The sequence below is a fragment of the Periplaneta americana genome, chromosome 3 (genome assembly GCF_040183065.1).
Source record: "Periplaneta americana isolate PAMFEO1 chromosome 3, P.americana_PAMFEO1_priV1, whole genome shotgun sequence".
Classification (NCBI taxonomy): Eukaryota; Metazoa; Arthropoda; class Insecta; order Blattodea; family Blattidae; genus Periplaneta; species Periplaneta americana.
This window is the reverse complement of record NC_091119.1, coordinates 10,438,256-10,458,549: the sequence shown is the minus strand read 5'-3', so window position 1 is coordinate 10,458,549 and position 20,294 is coordinate 10,438,256. Positions and strand designations below refer to the sequence as shown.

At 34.1% G+C, this 20,294-nt stretch overlaps 1 protein-coding gene across 1 annotated transcript in view; it reads right to left on the bottom strand.

The window, feature by feature from the left end:
* The window catches only part of LOC138695970 (uncharacterized), a 57,906-nt gene that overhangs the window by 14,175 nt on the left and 23,437 nt on the right, over positions 1-20,294 (bottom strand). The window contains exons 2-3 of the mRNA XM_069820399.1: positions 4,334-4,573; positions 4,118-4,247 (exon numbers count right to left, since the gene is read on the bottom strand). Of these exons, the coding sequence (XP_069676500.1) occupies positions 4,118-4,247; positions 4,334-4,573 (370 nt within the window). The remainder of the gene's footprint in view (positions 1-4,117; positions 4,248-4,333; positions 4,574-20,294) is intronic.

Genomic DNA, 20,294 nt, shown 5'->3' with positions numbered 1-20,294 from the left:
AACCTGCCTTTGCGGTCACTTCATTTAAACAGCCACCTGACCAAAAGGCCAATTTTCTCTGGAACCAATTGGATTTTCCATAAGATCAATACAAATTCTCTCTCTATTTAGCGGCCACCTCTTGCGCCGGCCAGCGGCCGGGGTCTATTTGGATTTGAACCCGACTATAACAGTCACTGTCCAACAAAAAATCTTTTCACGGATACTGTCTGACCTATTTTTTCAATGGTTAGAGGACAGGAAGCAGTAGCTAAGTGTACAACAGTACACCCTCCATATCTTGGGGTTAGTTGGTTACTGTTTTATGAATCTTTTGTCTCTTTCCACTCCGACCCTGCACAGCTTTAAATTCTTACTCGTTTTTAAAGGTTTGAAACACGGACGTTTTCTATCGAAAATGTCACAGTATGTTTTAGGTCAGTAGTTAACCATTCGAATTTTTTTATTTTTTTCTCCACTTTCTATCTTTCTCTATTTGGGCCAGCTTTTACGAATTTTTCTTTTTTTCATTCAGTTGATTCAGAGGAATTGTGAAGTTAGTTTGAGAGAGAAATCATATCTAACAATAAATCTAGAGTGGTGTTAAGTTTAGAGGCAAGACGAAAAATGATTGAAGGAAGTGAGAAGGGAACATCTGCGAGAAAAATTGCAGAAATATTCAAATGTGGAAGGACACAAATAAACGGTATGATTAAGAATAAAGATGAAATATTAAAAGAATGAGAGAAAAAAATGCGTGGTGGCCAAAAAAGGAAGAGACAATCTGTGTTTAGTAATGTGAATGATTTCGTTTACGAATGGTTCAAGTGTGCGAGGGCGAAGAAATTGCCAGTAAGCGGGTATATAATTCAAGAGAAAGCTCTTGAAATTACCAAAGAACTCAATGTAAGCAATTTTTTGCTAGTAATGGGTGGTTAGAGCAGGTATCACACGTCCAGCCCCTTGATCAAGGTATTATCCATTAATTTAAACTGAGGTACCGCAAGCAAGTTTTGAAAAAGCTAGTTGCAAGAATGGAAGAGGCTGACATTAATATGCACGATTGTTGTGTGCGTACAATACTAAAAAGTGAATGAAATTCAGTATTTTCATGCTGATTCATAAAAACCGCAACCTTAATCAAGCGGCCACCTGATAAAACGGCCATTTTACAAGGTAACTTCAGATGGCCGCTTTAGACAGGTTTCACTGTATTCTATAATTGACTGAGATAATATGCACACATAATTTTCTTTTCTTTAATTCCAAAATTTGAATTAAAAAATTACAAAAGTCACAGAAACGAAAACATCTAAACACCTGATTTGTCTCAAGGAACCCCACCTTACCCGGTATATCATATTGTATTGACTATCTGAATATCTTTTTCATCATGCTTTCTAAGATTTTGCAATTTTACCTGACGGACTAGTTTCGAAGTGGTACCGTATCCTTCATTGTCCGAAGTCTAGCGAAGGTCCCGCGCTATTTTCTGGTTTCCTGTTGTAATGAGGTGTGTTTATGATTGTGTCGAAAAGGGTGTGTGTTTTGAAATTGAGTTGAGTGTACAGGATGTGATACAAATACATCACATAAACATACGAAAACAAGAACATATACAAGATTGCATCATCATTCAAGAAAATAAAATACAACATTGCATACAGAAGACACTACAAAAACATCTTAACACACAGACAAGACACGCAAACAAATACAACTTAACAGGTGTATACAAACTATCATGCATTAGTTGCAACGACTTCTACATTGGACAGACTGGAAGATCATTTCAAACACGTTACAAGGCACATATCATAATCAAATCACACAACAATTAAACCTACTCAGAACACATCACAAAAGCCAATCACAACCACAGCAAATCCTACACATACAACCCAAAAACCAAAAACTCAACACAGTAGAACAATATGAAATATACAGACACACTAAAACACACCCTGATCAAATTCTCAACACACAGATCAATTTCAGAACACACGCTATTTGACACAACTCGAACGCACCCACACTACAGGCAGCGAAGTTGAGATGACGCCGAGACACAGAAGGCTCTGAGGATGATGTGAAGTAGCACCGAAACAGCTGTAAGCCGCACATGCTTACATAATTTACACGAGTAAGATCGCCATTTAATCAATTATTTATTAATATAGATACTGACATGAAAATACTACACATCCAACCAAAAAACAAGAAGCTTAACACTCTAGAAACCAGGTTGGGGTTTTTCCGAGGTTTCCCCCAACCGTAATGTGAATGCCAGGTAATCTCTGGCGAATCCTCAGTCTCATCTCGCTATCACCAATCTCATCAACGCTAAATAACCTAGTAGTTGATACAGCATCGTTAAATAACCAACTAAAAAAACACTCTAGAACAGTATGAAATTTACAAACATATAAAAACACATTCACATCACATCCTGAACGCTCAATTGAATTTCAAAACACACTCCCTTTTCGACAGAATCATGAACACACCTCCCACAACAGGAAACGGAAGATAGTGCAGGATCTTTAGTAGGCTTTGGACAATGAAGGTTACCACTTCGATACTATTCAGCCAGGTATACTGCAAAAGTTAACACAGTAAAGATATCGTGAAGTTACTCAGTATGAGGAATAGTTAAAATTCAAATAATTGATTTAACGGCGATCTTACTCGTGTTAATTACGAAAGCATGTGCGGCTTACAGCTGTTTCGGTGCTACTTGACACCATCCTCAGAGCCTTCTCAACTTCGCTGCCTGTTGTGTGGGTGCGTTCGTGTGATGAAGAGTTGTGTCAAATAGTGTGTGTGTTCTGAAATTGATCTGTGTGTAAGCCACACATACTTACGTAATTAACACGATTAAGATCGCCATTTAATCAATTATTTATATTCAAGTGTTAAGGGGAGGCAGAGGTGAAATTTTCGAACAAAACTGAAGAAAAAATGAAAATTTGGTTTTTTCCATTCTTATTATCTTCATTTTCATATTCCGTTGTTAGTTTTTCATTTTGTGTCCTTAAAAGTATGAAATTAAAACCAAGATAACTGTATTACTATATTATTCCCATAATAAACTAATACCTATCATTATTTATATACCTTCTCTGAACATATAAATAAAAAGAAATATTGAAAATTTCTTACAATATGGTTGTCATCTAATCTCCTGTCAAAAAGTCTGAAAGTTAGACTTTATAAAACAGTTATAGGCCTATTGCCGGTTGTTCTGTATGGTTGTGAAACTTGGACTCTCACTTTGAGAGAGGAACAAAGATTAAGGGTGTTTGAGAATAAGGTTCTTAGGAAAATATTTGGGGCTAAGAGGGATGAAGTTACAGGAGAATGGAGAAAGTTACACAACGCAGAGCTGCACGCATTGTATTCTTCACCTGACATAATTAGGAACATTAAATCCAGACGTTTGAGATGGGCAGGACATGTAGCACGTATGGGCGAATCCATAAATGCATATAGAGTGTTAGTTGGGAGGCCGGAGGGAAAAAGATCTTTGGGGAGGCCGAGACGTAGATGGGAAGATAATATTAAAATGGATTTGAGGGAAGTGGGATATGATGGTAGAGACTGGATTAGTCTTGCACAGGATAGGGACCAATGGCGGGCTTATGTGAGGGCGGCAATGAACCTACGGGTTCCTTAAAAGCCAGTAAGTAAGTATAGTGCATGGAGCATTTTATATCAAACGATATAAAGTTTTATAAAATTATTAATATTTACAGAACTATTGTACTTAGAAAGTTGAAACTTGGTATGTCCATTACTAATAACATACTTAGTATCCATGACTAATTTCAAACAAATCGGATAAATTTTGTGGATTTTGAAATATTCACCTCTGCCTCCCCATAAAAGTAGTATACGAAAGATTCAACATGAGTTGAAATTCACTTCCTTTCATCGAAAATCGAACTGAGAAGCAGTTGGACAGTCTATCATGAACACTTTTGTCATCATTGTTGTTGATACCACTGTCACTATAACTACTACTATTACTGCTGCTGACTAATTGAAGTTTTCGTCCTCTTCAGATTGTTCGACATTGTACTGTTTCGAGAAGGCTGTGTACATTTTTTTTGTCCTTTACATATTTTCTGAAACTGACCTTACAGTGAACTGCTATGGCCCCACATGTTGTTTCACAAATTTCCAGAAATTTGTTTGTTAGAGATAGACTTGGTGTGCTCCCATCCATTAGATACAAGTCATAATGAAAGAAGCCGGCATTTGTGAAACTGTGAAGGAAGAGAAAAAGTGTTGTGAAATCAGTTAAAGATAATTATTATAAAATATAAAATATTCATGTAAACTAAATACTTACTCATGTGCGTCATAATTCTTTCTATTCAGTCGTATAACAGTCGTTACATTGTGGCACCGGAAGTATTGGAAGTAATAGCGTGGAGGTTTATAATTAGTATTGGCATCTTTTGATGGGCCACAGAAAGCAAGGAGTTTGTTTGGAACGATCCAGTTTAAATCACCATTCTCTATCTTTCCACATCGTTCATATTCTTCCACGTCAAAGTCGTAGAAATTAAAAAATCCATGCTGAAGTGCTCTATTGCAAGAAAAAAAAACATTGCACATGTTATAATGTATATCTTAAGAAATGGATTCAGAACATCTCAAAATCTGTGCTTCAGTGGCTAACCATGACAATATCTTTGAAAAATATTGGAGTGCAAGAGGTCAAATGACTTTATTGTCAAATGCCTGGCATTAGAAAACAACAACATAATGTATATCTTTTAATTGACGCTTAATATTTTATCAGTATAGCCTATGTATGTGTTTGTAATTTATTGTTGTTTTCTAATGCCAGGCATTTGACAATAAAGTCATTTGACCTCTTGCACTCCAATACTTTTCAAAGATATTATCATGGTCAGCCATTGAAGCACAGATTTTGAGGTAAGAACTGTAATTTGTAAGTTTGCAAGTATACAGCTTCAAAATAGCCTATTTGAGGTGTATATAAACAGTAACATGATTTGCTGCCAGGAAGTTAAAAGGAGGATAGCAATAGCAAAGGAAGCTTTTAAGGGGAGAGGATGGTATTTTTTGGTGAAAAATGAGTAAATTAAAAAAAATTCTTTAAAATACTCTGTGATATGTGTAAATGCATAGCATAACATTTTGTGGGTATTTGTGCCCTTACCGGATGTTGAGTTGCCATTTTTAAACTTCCTGCATTATGGATTTTTAAATCACTCACCCACTTTTATTGTTGTTTCTGGTAAATTAAATTTTCAAAAAATTATTTTTTCTTTAAAATACCCTTTGATATGTGTGGAATGCATTGCATAACATTTTGTGGGTATTTGTGCCCTTATCGGATGTTGAGACGTTATTTTTAAACTTCCTGCGTTATGGATTTTTAAATCACACGCCCGCTTTTATCGGTTTCCAGTAACTTCATTTTTTTTTGCTACATGCCAGACAAAAATGGATATAATTTCTGAACTATTTAAGATACATGCATGAAATTTAGAACACACATTCTTTAGACTAATAGGAAACTTTTCTCTGTAACAGAATTTTGTTACTTGATTTCATTTTGAAAATACGTCCGTTTGTTTGCAAGAAAGGAAATCAGAAAATTGTTATTAAATTTTAATTGTTTATTTTACAAACGTAGGGACTAATATCAAAATTCTGTTACAGATAGTTTGTAGAACATGCTTTTGCAAATACATTGCAAAAAACTGTTTGAATCTATCTTTAAAAATGGTTTAGATATATCGGGTTTAGATATATCGGTTTTAGTACAATCCTGCATTGGGTATATTTTTTTTCAAATTTGGGCCCACAAATAATTTTTTTTTTTTTCAAAATATTATTATTTGGTTGAGTTGCCACAGGTATGAGCTCTCTACATACAAAAAAATTAATATTTTACACCAAATAGGAAAAAAAGTTTAAAAAATACCATCCTCTCCCCTTAATAGAAAAAGGAGCATCTTCTGCGGACCTCTCGAAAAAGAACTAAGGAAGAGACTAGTGAAGTGCTTTGTGTGGAGTGTGACATTGTATGGGGGCGAGAGCATGGACATTACACCAAAACGAGGAGAAACGACTAGAAGCCTTTGAAATGTGGATATGGAGAAGGATAATGGACAGACAGATTAAGAAATGAAGCTGTGTTGGAAAGAGTGGGTGAAGAAATAATGATGCTGAAGCTGATTTGGAAGAGAAAAAGGAATTGGTTGGTTCACTGGCTGAGAAGAAACTGACTACTGAAGGATGCACTGGAAGGAATGGTGAATTAGATAAGAGTTCGAGGCAGAAGAAGATATCAGATGATAGACGACATATAGGCTATGGATCATATGCGGAGACAAAGAGGAAGGCAGAAAATAGAAAAGATTGGAGAATGTTAGGTTTACAGTGAAAGATCTGCCATTTGGCAGAACATTATGTATGTTTATGCTCAACCATGCCGAAATGCAGTAATTATACACCTGGTAGCAGCCCTTTAATGGACCTCATTAAAGTACACCTATTCATTATAGTTCAGGTGTTCCACCAATCAGAAAACACCATTGTAGCAATATGAAAGCGCAAGTATCGATTATTCTCGGATATGCAATCGAAAGACAACTAGCGAAACGTCACGGAGGCTGGAAATCCAATACTGTCGCAGAAGGTTATGTTCTGTTACTATAATAATTAGCGTTAATTGTAAATAATATTCAAATAAATTCAATTTGTCATCTCGTTTTTCAATGTCTAAATCAATTTCAAGGTTATATCAAGATTAATGTTTATTTTACCCTCTAGATTATATCAAGGTCAATGACATTTGTTTCTCGGAAAACATCAATACTTTCGCGTCTGCGCACATTTCACAATTTACGAGATATTGCACAAGGTCACTTCCGCTCCCCAGTCAGATAAGAATAACATGAATACTTATGAATAATTTCAAGTCATAAATATGGTCGAGCATAAAATTATGAAAATTATGAAACTCGCGCTCGTTTCATAAACATACTCGCGTCTTAATTACTACCATTATAGACTCGTTGCATAATGTACTAATATGTATACCATTAGATTACCATAATGAATAAAGGTAAAGGTTTCCCTTTCAGACACGTGGGCAGTATGGTGATAGTGCTCCATTGTTTTAGGACCTCGACACTAGAATGAAGTATTGTCGGCACCATGCTCTGACAGCCTTTTTATCCCTGAGAAAGACAGGAATTTGAGAGGACCCTTGGGCCGTTCTGGAAGTTTGACAACGAAAAAAATCCCACCACCACCCAGAATTGAATCCAGGACTTTCCAGTACATAGCCAGTTGCTCTACCAACTGAGCCACTTGACTTCCCCATAATGAATGTTTTTCTAAACACGTATTATTTAAAATAATTTGAATTACTTACCTATAAATTCCTCCAAGACAATCTATAAGACGAATGTGATATGTTGGATTACCAGTAGACGCATCTCGAAATGGAAGGAAAGCATAGTTGTCGGATAGCAATGGCTTGTAGGCTTGCTTCGGTGTCATTTTCAAGTATATCACAGCATAAGAAGCAATGAGAAAAGCAGCATTTACTCTTTTCTGAGGATTTGACGATGTGTAATGGATAATTTTTTTCTTTGTCGAAGCAAGACATTTTAGTTTTGTATTTAATTTTACGCAGTATCTATATAGACAACCCAAGTTTAATGGGCCAAAGTCCGAATAATAATTTGCGTAAACAAATTCACCATCACTTGTGAAGAAATGCGTATCAGAAGTTGACTTGATTACTTTCCTTGATGGCAGTGTAGAAAAATACAAACGATTTTTTACATATTCACATAATTGTACAACTTCACCGTTCATAACATATTGAGATCTTTCCATAATCTTGTTAGAAGTCTATCTTTTTGTACTTGTGGTCCAAAATGTTAAGTAATGTCCATGGAAGTTATGTTACAGGAACATCAGTGGAGCATGTTTAGCCTTCCTGATTAAAATTACAGGTTAAGATGTGAGTTTTGTTTTTACAATTTTCAAAGTATTCAAAATTAGGTAATATACTAAGATATAAGCCTAAATTATAAACACATTTACGTACAGTTTGATTCTTTTAATAAGATCATATAATCACAATCAATTTGATACATCCTAAAATGTATATTAGCCCTTTAATTTTGATTCATGAAGAAATGTTTTCAGTCTCTCTTAATATTTTCTGGACAGCTGTTATGAAACATTCATCTGACACATCAGATGAAGACTAGGGTTTTGAAAACATATGAACATTTTACATTGTTGATAATATTGCCTTTTGTGTAGTAGGCCTACATATCGATAGTATCTAGGAAGCTTTACTGATACTTGATTATTTAAGTATGGTGGCATTCTACTCAAATTACGTCTATTGACCCTAATATAGGCTACCTAACGAGACAGGTCCCTATTTATTGGTCACATTCACTTGTTATATCAATATTTAATAAAGGAGATAATTTAGATTGCAGCTATTATCAGGGAATTTAGTGTCCTGATGTAGGATCTAGTCTAAAATTATAAACAACAGGTTAAAACAAAGCAGAAGCATTTCTACTGGGAACTCAAAGCGTATTTTGCTCTAGAAGATCCACACTAGATAGAGTTACCATATTTTTAAATATAAAATTGAGGACATCATGGCAATCGGACTTCAACATCTAAATGGAAGCTTTCAGATACAATTTCACACAATGAGGCAAAGTCGTTCAATTTAAAACAATTAAAATTAAATCTAATAATAATAATAATAATAATAATAATAATAATAATAATAATTTATTTATTTATTGATATTTATGTGCTGGACAACAGCCATTGGCCAATAAAAGTCCAGGACAGTGATACAATTAATACATTAAAATGAACAACTTACTTACTTACAAATGGCTTTTAAGGAACCCGAAGGTTCATTGCCGCCCTCACATAAGCCCGCCAGCGGTCCCTATCCTGAGCAAGATTAATCCAGTCTCTATCATCATACCCCACCTCCCTCAAATACATTTTAATATTATCCTCCCATCTACGTCTCGGCCTTCCTAAAGGTCTTTTTCCCTCCGGTCTCCCAACTAACACTCTATATGCATTTCTGGATTCGCCCATAAGTGCTACATGCCCGGCCCATCTCAAAAGTCTGGATTTAATGTTCCTAATTATGTCAGGTGAAGAATACAATGCGTGCAGTTCTGTGTTGTGTAACTTTCTCCATTCTCCTCTAACTTCATCCCGCTTAGCCCCAAATATTTTCCTAAGCACCTTATTCTCAAAGACCCTTAACCTATGTTCCTCTCTCAGAGTGAGAGTCCAAGTTTCACAACCATACAGAACAACCGGTAATATAGCTCTTTTATAAATTCTAACTTTCTGATTTTTGGACAGCAGACTGGATGATAAGAGCTTCTCAACCGAATAATAACACGCATTTCCCATATTTATTCTGCGTTTAATTTCCTCCCGAGTGTCATTTATATTTGTTACTGTTGCTCCAAGATATTTGAATTTTTCCACCTCTTCGAAGGATAAATCTCCAATTTTTATATTTCCATTTCGTACAATATTCTGGTCACGAGACATAATCTTATACTTTGTCTTTTCGGGATTTACTTCCAAACCGATCGCTCTACTTGCTTCAAGTAAAATTTCCGTGTTTTCCCTAATCGTTTGTGTATTTTCTCCCAACATACTATATTCACGTCATCCGCATAGACAAGAAGCTGATGTAACCCGTTCAATTCCAAACCCTGCCTGTTATCCTGAACTTTCCTAATGGCATATTCTAGAGCAAAGTTAAAAACTAAAGGTGATAGTGCATCTCCCTGCTTTAGCCCGCAGTGAATTGGAAAAGCATCAGATAGAAACTGACCTATACGGACTCTGCTGTATGTTTCACTGAGACACATTTAATTAATCGAACTAGTTTCAATAAGAATATCATATAATACTTCCCTCTTAACCGAGTCATATGCCTTTTTGAAATCTATGAATAACTGATGTAATGTACCCTTATACTCCCATTTTTCTCCATTATCTGTCGAATACAAAAAATCTGATCAATAGTCGATCTATTACGCCGAAAACCGCACTGATGATCCCCAATAATTTCATCTACGTACGGAGTTAATCTTCTCAAAAGAATATTGGACAAAATTTTGTACGACGTCAACAACTATGGTACAAATTAAATACTTGAGTTAACAACAAAATAAAGAACACAGATTACAATAATTAATTTACAAGAATTAATACTACAAAATATTAGAGAAAGGAGTTGATTCTTACTACCAATTTGTGTATAAGGATTATGCAAATAATATTAGCAAAGACATTGCCATATTCTAATACTTCTATACATTGAATGGATCGAAATCGCCTACATGTAAGTTAGCATGTCTAATACATCTGGAGACAGACGAGGAAGATCTAGAATTTCTAATATAGAAGAGTTTGTGATGTCTCATGTCCTTCATAGGAATACGAAGGCTGACACTGTTTAAGAAAAATTGATAATTAATGTCACCTTTAAGGATCTTACATAAGAATAAGTAATCGAGATCATGACGTCTGGCATACAGGCTTCGACATTTAAATTTTTATTAGGTTATTTTACGACGCTGTATCAACATCTAGGTTATTTAGCGTCTGAATGAAATGAAGGTGATAATGCCGGTGAAATGAGTCCGCGGTCCAGCACCGAAAGTTACCCAACATTTGCTCGTATTGGATTGAGGGAAAACCTCGGAAAAAACCTCAACCAGGTAACTTGCCCCGACCGGGATTCGAACCCGGGCCACCTGGTTTCGCGGCCAGACGCGCTGACCGTTACTCCACAGGTGTGGACTCGACATTTAAAGTACTCGCATTTTTTATCATAGTTATACTCAGAGTTATTAGGCAGGAATCTGTACGAACATAATGAAATAAATTTCCTTTGAATGTTTTCCAGTTTTGCCGAATCAGAACTAGTAATAGAGTTCCAAACTACAGATGCATATTCGAGTTTCGATCTCACTAATGTATAGTATAGTATTAAAAGAGAGTCAGGCGTTGAAAAAGAATAAGTAATTGACCGAATTATTCCTAACAATCTTATTGCATGGTTATAAATATAATCAATGTGGCTGTGAAAATATAATTTATTGTCAATTAATACATCGAGGTCTCTAATACAATCTTTTCTGTTAATTAATACATTTTTAGATGATAGTTATATTTTAGTGTAGAGGTTTCTCTTGAAAATGATATTACGTAAGTTTTGGATTCATTAATCATCATCCCGTTATCAACTGACCAATTGGTAATTGAATTAATGTCATCCTGAAGAAATTGACTGTCGGTAACACTATTGATTTTTCGAAAAATTTTAAGATCGTCAGCGAATAATAGTCAGAACTTATTCTAATAATAATAATAATAATAATAATAATAATAATAATAATAATAATAATACTTACTTACTGGCTTTTAAGGAACCCGTAGGTTCATTGCCGCCCTCACATAAGCCCGCCATTGGTCCCTATCCTGAGCAAGATCAATCCAGTCTCTACCATCATATCCTACCTCCCTCAAATCCATTTTAATATTATCTTCCCATCTACGTCTCGGCCTCCCCAAAGATCTTTTTCCCTCCGGCCTCCCAACTAACACTCTATATGCATTTCTGGATTCGCCCATACGTGCTACATGTCCTGCCCATCTCAAACGTCTGGATTTTATGTTCCTAATTATGTCAGGTGAAGTATACAATGCGTGCAGTTCTGCGTTGTGTAACTTTCTCCATTCTCCTGTAACTTCATCCCTCTTAGCCCCAAATATTTTCCTAAGAACCTTATTCTCAAACACCCTTAATCTCTGTTCCTCTCTCAAAGTGAGAGTCCAAGTTTCACAACCATACAGAACAACCGGTAATATAACTGTTTTATAAATTCTAACTTTCAGACTTTTTGACAGAAGACTAGATGACAAAAGATTCTCAACCGAATAATAACAGGCATTTCCCATATTTATTCTGCGTTTAATTTCCTCCCGAGTATCATTTATATTTGTTACTGTTGCTTCAAGATATTTGAATTTTTCTCCTCTTCGAAGGATAAATCTCCAATTTTTATAGTTCCATTTCGTACAATATTCTGGTCACGAGACATAATCATATACTTAGTCTTTTCGGGATTTACTTCCAACCCTATCGCTCTACTTGCTTCAACAAGAATTTCCGAGTTTTCCCTAATTGTTTGTGGATTTTCTCCTAACATATTCACGTCATCCGCATAGACAAGCAGCTGATGTAACCCGTTCAATTCCAAACCCCCTGTGTTATCCTGAACTTTCCTAATGGCATATTCTAGAGCGAAATTAAAAAGTAAAGGTGATAGTGCATCTCCCTGCTTTAGCCCGCAGTGAATTGGAAAAACATCAGATAGAAACTGGCCTATACGGACTCTGCTGTAAGTTTCACTAAGACACATTTTAATTAATCGAACTAGTTTCTTGGGAATACCAAATTCAATAAGAATATTATATAAAACTTCTCTCTTAACCGAGTCATACTAATAATAATAATAATAATAATAATAATAATAATAATAATAATAATAATAATAATAATAATAATAGTGATGCATAACAATTCCCAACACTGTTAAAAGTTGTAATAAATTAGATATCACACAACATTCTCGTTTCGTATTTGTCCATGGACGGAAACTGCAAGTTATGTTTCCCACACGACACGACGTGAATTCCGCCGCAGATCCATTCCCCTTCTGCCATGACCGTTAAAAGTCGAGTAGCATCCGAAGAAGGCAGCTGTGAGCCCAACAGGTGCTGAGCCGTTTTTAATGATATCGTCTGTCCCTCTGAGCGATTCTTCTCGGGGCATTATAAATTGTATCTCATGCAAAGTATCTCCACACTCACAGAAACAGGTGACGCCCTCGTCTTGCTGCAACATAATAGATGACAATTCCAATTTTCTCTTTAAATATTAAGGACAAGTCTCTTTCCAACTAGACTTTATCTCGTTATGGAGCAGTTAATATAAAATATATTAATTTACTGCTACATAGATGTGTATTCTTCCATTTCGTTTCAAAGGACCTTGATGAGGTTGAAATATTAATTATATGCAGTGTTTATAAATTATGACTATGCTAATATATTCAATCCATCTGCCTTGCTCTGTAGGTCAGTGGTTTCTATTTTTTACAATATAGAAGCTAGCCTACCTAGTAGTAACGTTTAATGTTCCCTATCCAGTGGACTGATTTCGAGTCCCGGTAGAGAATGCAGATTTATTTATTCTATGCAAACTCGACATTGTTATGCTGTATTGTCATGGGTTGTTATACACCAGTAGGTTCTCTTTAACTTCGTTAAGAATCAAGTTCGTGCATATGAGCTATTCCATCTCAAATCGACCGAAATATAGAGAAAATTGACCTTACAATTTCTGAATACAATAAAACCTTTTTTTGTACGTATAGAACTGTGATATAATGCTTTGTGCAAAGTTTAAGGCATCAGAATTTCATAGTGTTTAAATTTAAATATTTAAATTTATCGTATTTTCATAAAATTAGCAACTTTAAACTGTTGTAGCTCCGAAACCCGTTCACCCAATGATCAAAATCATGGTTTATTTTGATGCTGAGAAATTAGTTTATATTGACATGTAAACATATTTTCTTACTTTTTATGGAAATGTAGAAATTTAGATTTTTCCTCATTAAGACGCCTTTGCCACCGAAAAAATATTTAAAAAATGTATAGTTAGATTCCGCATTGAAAGTACAAATAAACACATATTTTTTACTGATGGTATGTTGATAAGAAAGTATTGAAAATATCAAATAAAGGAAATGAATAGTACGCGCGTGAACTAACCAGCTGACTGTGAGACGGGAGCTAGCCGAGACAAGCAAGGCCAGGAGACAAACACGTGATGTGTCATCTAGCAGCGCATGGCTGTGCTAGCTTTATCACAGGTTTTCATAAACACAGGAGTAAAATGACGCCCAACGCTCGCTTATCTTAATCTCTTGGCCAGTGTATGCGGTACTGCGCCGTTCAAGTCTAGGCGTGTGAAAATAATCTATTTAATACCCTCGAAACTTATTGCCATGCCACTAAGCAAACAATGCCGAATCCATCTTAATAATGCAAGGTTTTTTCTCAATTTTTATTTTACATTTTTAAAAATGGCCAAAAAGCCTAAAAGTAAGTAAAATCAGATTATCTGTCTCTCTGTGTACAATAAAAATAAGGATTACCTCTTATCACAACCTACCAAATGTCAGCTTCAAAATAAGCTCTCGTTGAATGTTCTGCAGTAAATGGTTCCAGAGTTCTGAGCGCTGAAAGAGGCTTGTTTTATAAAATACACTAAATTTGTCGCTCAATAATACGAAAACCGTTTGACTTTCGATAGTATATTTTTGAAAATGCACTCTCCTCAGCACCTTGTATAAGTAGGGAAAAAATGAGAGTATAAAAAATGCGAGGTTTTTTACTGATCGATTTCATATGGAATAGCCCATATATAAAAAAATTTAAACAGCTACTTAGTACATAATAATAATAATAATAATAATAATAATAATAATAATAATAATAATAATATATTTAAGTGAATCAGATTATGACTTGGAAAGGAATAGGGATTATAATTATTCCGACGCCTATGACCAGGCTTCGAGACTTCGGACCCGATAGAGTAGTTCAATGGGAAATCCGCATAACGGCGTACTGAATATAGTGGTAAAGCGTACAGTGGGTGGGGGTACTGTAGAATGAATGCCAACAAATACGCAAAGGAAAACGCTGTCGATTTGAAGGTTCTGACGAATAATTTGGTTTTCATACAAACTGTGTCTGAAATTATTACACGGTTAGAAAAGTCAGAGCAAGAGATGCCGGAAGCTCTCAAATTAATTTAGAAAATGATGCAGAGAATTAATGAGACACCAAGTACACCGGTTACTGAACGTGTAAAACAGAAGAGGAAATCAATTTTATGTAAAAATAACGGATGTGGAATATTGTGTAACATAAACAGCAAATTAGTGGACATAGTCACCCGAGAATAAAGGACTGTCTCTTAGAGACTGCAATGATGTTAGGTTTTTTCGTTTTACTCCTGCCACGTCATGCGACGTAGAGAGCAGCTTTCTACAGTACAAACTTTGGCAGATAACCGAAGAAGATTTACGTTTGAGACACTGAGAATGCATCTTGTGGTACATTGCAATTCGGTACTGTAACTACACTTCCTAAAGACGACCAATAGGATAATGAAGAAATTAAAATTGCTACATGCTTATTTCCACCATTAACACTGTGTATAATTAAACACAAATGCTTATAAAAGACAGGAGAATAAATGCTTTTCACATTCTTTTGACATTATCATTGTGTAACGTATATTTCCTTTCACAATGTACATATGTGTGTGTTTCCCCATACTACCGTACTCTACTCTAAACAGCAACGTTGTTACCTCAACACATCTCTATCTACCTGCAGCGAGTCAACAACCTATAGTGCATGCACAGTAAACTTATTGTATCGGTCCAAAGTCTCGAAGCCTGTCTATGACAAAGAAGCGTCGGTGGGATAATTTCTTTCGGAGCATTTTTTTCTACCAGTTTCTTTCCGTCTTTTGATGTATATTGGAAGAAACATACTGAAGTGAATTTCAGGGATGTCCATGTATTAGAAACAGGTGGCATTCCTGAATGAGAAAGCGGGGAGTGTTTTGCTCTCACAACGAAACGCCTTCTTTTCGTTAAACAGTTTCTTCAGTCCGTGTTCCTGAAACAATAGCGACATCTGCTACTCCGATCCCGGGGCCCTGATGCTCGGATCTTGAGAGGGTCGGGAGTGCAATTAGACCTCAGCAACACAAAATCCCCGTGTCGGCGCTACTTCCTCCCCCCAGAGATACGTGGGCGGCCCAGTTTTACGGAATGATTTCCTCTGAGCGTGTTTCATATCTCAGCCTGTTAATGTCTTAGGGCCGATTTCACCAACATGTTACTAATCCACAATTAACTAACTGTAATTTAACTTAAATATGGAAGTTAAATCATATTTAATTCATTTACATTTCACCAAACTAATACGCATTTAAAATAAAGTCAATTATTTTAATTCTCAATTAAGTCATCGGCCTTCGGAATAATAATAAAATCGTAATTTCGGAGTTCATTTGTCTTGTTAATGTAAGTAGTGACCTTTATGTTGAGTTCATTTGTTATATTACGTCGTCATAAACAGAAGATCATCGAAAACAAAAAGATGGATGGGCGAACTTTAGATGATAAGAAGAAAGGTTGGAAATAAATAGTATATAATAAGTAAGGGAGAAAAACGCATGATTTTCCGCGAGGTACATAATATTGGTGGTTCCAAATGTACTGAGGAGAAAATCTGCTTCGATCCCGTGGTAACATATAGGCTATATACACTATTTTTTCTAAGGCCGCGACTAAATTGTAGCATAATTTATTTTATTTTTCTTTATTGAAGTTTGTCGGAACTATTTTTATTGAGGGTATATGCACTAATGCAAAGGAAATGTCATAGCAACGTTCTTCTGTTTATATTGATTGTATTGTTAGGATTTGTATGTGCAATGCAAAATGGGTAGTTTTGAAGAGCCAAAAGAAATAACATATGCTACTTGTGAGGCAGTTTCTGGTTTACTGCCGGAAAGATCTAGAAGATTATATGAAGGTGCATACACTCGTTTTAAAGAATGGCGTTTATTGAAGACTGTACAAATGTATTCAGAAAATGTCTTGTGGTTGTATTTCACGGAAAGAGCGAAGGATTTGTTGTATAAAATTTAGAAACTGCTTGTAACAACATTGTTTTACGGAAAACTGTGTAACGTCTTCAGAAATTTCAACCCACAGAAATTTAAATTGCATTCTACTAGAATGATTCTAGTGAATATTAGGATAAGTTGTTTGATTAGGTTATAATATACGAGTAGTATATATTTCATGAAACTTGTTAATTGAAATATAAGATTGTATTTTAGTATTTACTTTCATCTCATTTCATTTCATTCATTCATGTATATAAATTATAAAACGTTGTACAGATTTGCTGAATTTATAGATTTGTAAAATTTTACTAATTCCATAATTGAAACATAAGATTAATTCAATAGGAGATTTAATTAATCAATGTTATATAAATATTATAATAATGTATTTATAACCCTAACATATGTAACTATCTCAGGTAAAATAGGGTTCTCTGTAAAATTGGAGTAAAATAAATAATAAATAAATAAATAAATAAATAAGTGAATAAGTAAAAAAGTGAATAAGTAAATAAATAAGTAAATAAATAAGTAATTAAATAAATAAGTAAATAAATAAGTAAATAAATAAATAAATAAATAAATAAATAAATAAGTAAATAAATAACTAAGTAAATAAATAAGTAAATAAATAAATAAGTAAATAAGTAAATAAATAAATAAATAACTAAGTAAACAAATAAATAAATAAATAAGTAAATAAGTAAATAAATAAGGAAATAAATAAATAAGTAAATAACTAAATGAATAAATAAGTAATTAAATAAATAAGTAAATAAATAAATAAGTAAATAAATAAATGAGCAAATAAGTAAATAAATAAATAAGTGAATAAGTAAAAAAGTGAATAAGTAAATAAGTAAATAAATAAGTAAGTAAATAAATAAGTAATTAAATAAATAAATAAATAAATGAGTAAATAAATACATGAGTAAATAAATAAATAAGTAAATAAATAAATAACTAAGTAAATAAATAAATAAGTAAATAAATAGCTAAGTAAATAAATAAGTAAATAAATAAATAAGTAAATAAATAAATAAATAAGTAAATAAGTAAATAAATAAGTAAATAATTAAATAAGTAAATAAATAAACATAACAAAACATAATATAATATAGTAAAATATAATATAATATAATATAATATAATATAATATAATATAATATAATATAATATAATATAATATAATGTAATATAATATAATGTAATGTAATATAATATAATATAATATAATATAATATAATATAATATAATATAATATAATATAATATAATATAATATAATATAATATAATGTAATGTAATATAATAATGCAGTATCCAGGACTATACTCTTACAAAATTGTGTCCTTAAAGCAGGGTCTAGTTCTCTAGTGATTGCTTCGTCAGAGCACATGTTTCAGACCGGTCCTGCTGGGTTATGAAACGCGCTACGTGGCGTGTGGATGCTTTGTTGTTCTCCAAATCGAGATAAAGGGAGATTGCACCTGTGAGTCATTGGCATTGAAGAAGTAGTTTGTGTAGTAAATGCAAATAGGTCCCTCTCGGGGCTACTTCGCTACACATATGTCAATTTTAGGAACAAGACACGTGCAATTATCGGGCACGTGCTGGGCTCGCTCCCTAGTGACCAGCTGGTTTCTGGAAGACGCTGCCCCAGCGGGCGAGGGAGACGAGAAGAGAAGAGAGTGTCTTCTTGGGAAAGAAATACGTAAGGTTATACATGAATATATGCTCTAATATATAATAATAATAATAATAATAATAATAATAATAATAATAATAATAATAATAATAATAATAATAATAATGAAAAGTATACTCTATTATCCATGTGCTAAAAAGGATAAATGTTCATCATCCCTCTTGTTAAAGAAAGCCCCTTGTTCAGACGCTTGTATTGGCCATTTTGACTACGCTCTCGACCGGGTTTGAAAGATAATAAAAGAAACACAATAACTTGCATTACACTAAGCACGGATGAATAGGCCTATCTGAGAACACCGAAAGAATTACTCATTCTCGGATCCTTTCTCAGAGCGCACGGTGATCATTAAACTGCTGAGAACTACACTATTATGTAGGCCTATGATATAATACAGAGCCCTCTGTATATGACACTTCACTCATACCACAAATTCAGCTGATTTTCTGTTATACTACGTCTAGCATACTTACCGCGAAATCGTCCGCCGCTTCTGCTTTAGTAAATTTAGTTTAAGAAACCTGTTTAGCAGGGGAAATGTTTATAAATGACTTTGAAATATTACAAGTGAATCGCACCTGTATCACAAGAGATGTTCAAAGTGTAAACCTATTCCTTCCGCTTCAGTTCATTTTTTATATCTCGGAACATTGCTTTGAAATACTCGACAAATCGCTTCTTGTGAAATGTTCGAAATGTCTTGTTGCATATTTTCTTCAACCTTCTACATAACTTAGGGTCGATTTCACCAACATATTACTAATCCACAATTAACTAATTGTATTAACTTAAATATAGAAGTTAAATCGTATTTAATTCGTTTACATTTCACCAAACTTAATTTAATTCCCATTTAAGTCATCACGGCCTTCCGAATCATAGTAAAATAGTAATTCCGAAGGCCATGTGCCTTGTTAATGTAATCAGTGACCTATATAGTGAGTTCATTTGTTATATTACGACAATAAAAATTACGTCATAAACAGAGATAATCACAAAACATATTAAAATCATCGAAAACGAAAAGTCGTATGGGAAGAGTTTAGAAGAAAAGAAGAAAGATTGGAAATAAGTAGAAAGAGATTTCAATACAAGAAAATTTCATCTCAATGTCTTGAGCAATATTGAAGACAAAATCGGGATAATATGAAAGTAGATGCAAGGAAATATCATGCAACAGGCAAAATGAAAAGACGTTACCCCACGTGCTAGGTTTTTGCCTCAGGGTGAATTACTGCGAATTGACAGACATAACACAGTCCGCTCAATAATTGCTAACAGATTAAGGGAACATGGTGAATGCGAAGTATATGAGAAAGTTCAATGGAAGGATCTACACGGCGTGCTGACATCATAATAATTGACCGAGATAAAAAAACTGGTCTCATTCTTGACCCCACTGTAAGGTTCGAAATTAATGAAGATCAACCAAAGCAGGTACATGAAGAGAAACGCACTATTTACCTTCCATGCTGTGATGATCTCAGTCATAAATATAATATTCAAGATTGGAATGTCATTGGACTTATGTTTGGTACGCGAGGAACAATTCCCAAATTTACATTGGAGATCCTCAGAAAATTAAAGGTTCCTGATAAGACTCTTCAGACAATTGCATCAACCATTTTAAAATCTTCACTGAACATCATCAATCACCATCTCTATTCATCCTTATAATATTCAATGTATATTATTTATTTTCAATACATTTTTATCGTTTTGATAGCCACCACATCTTGTC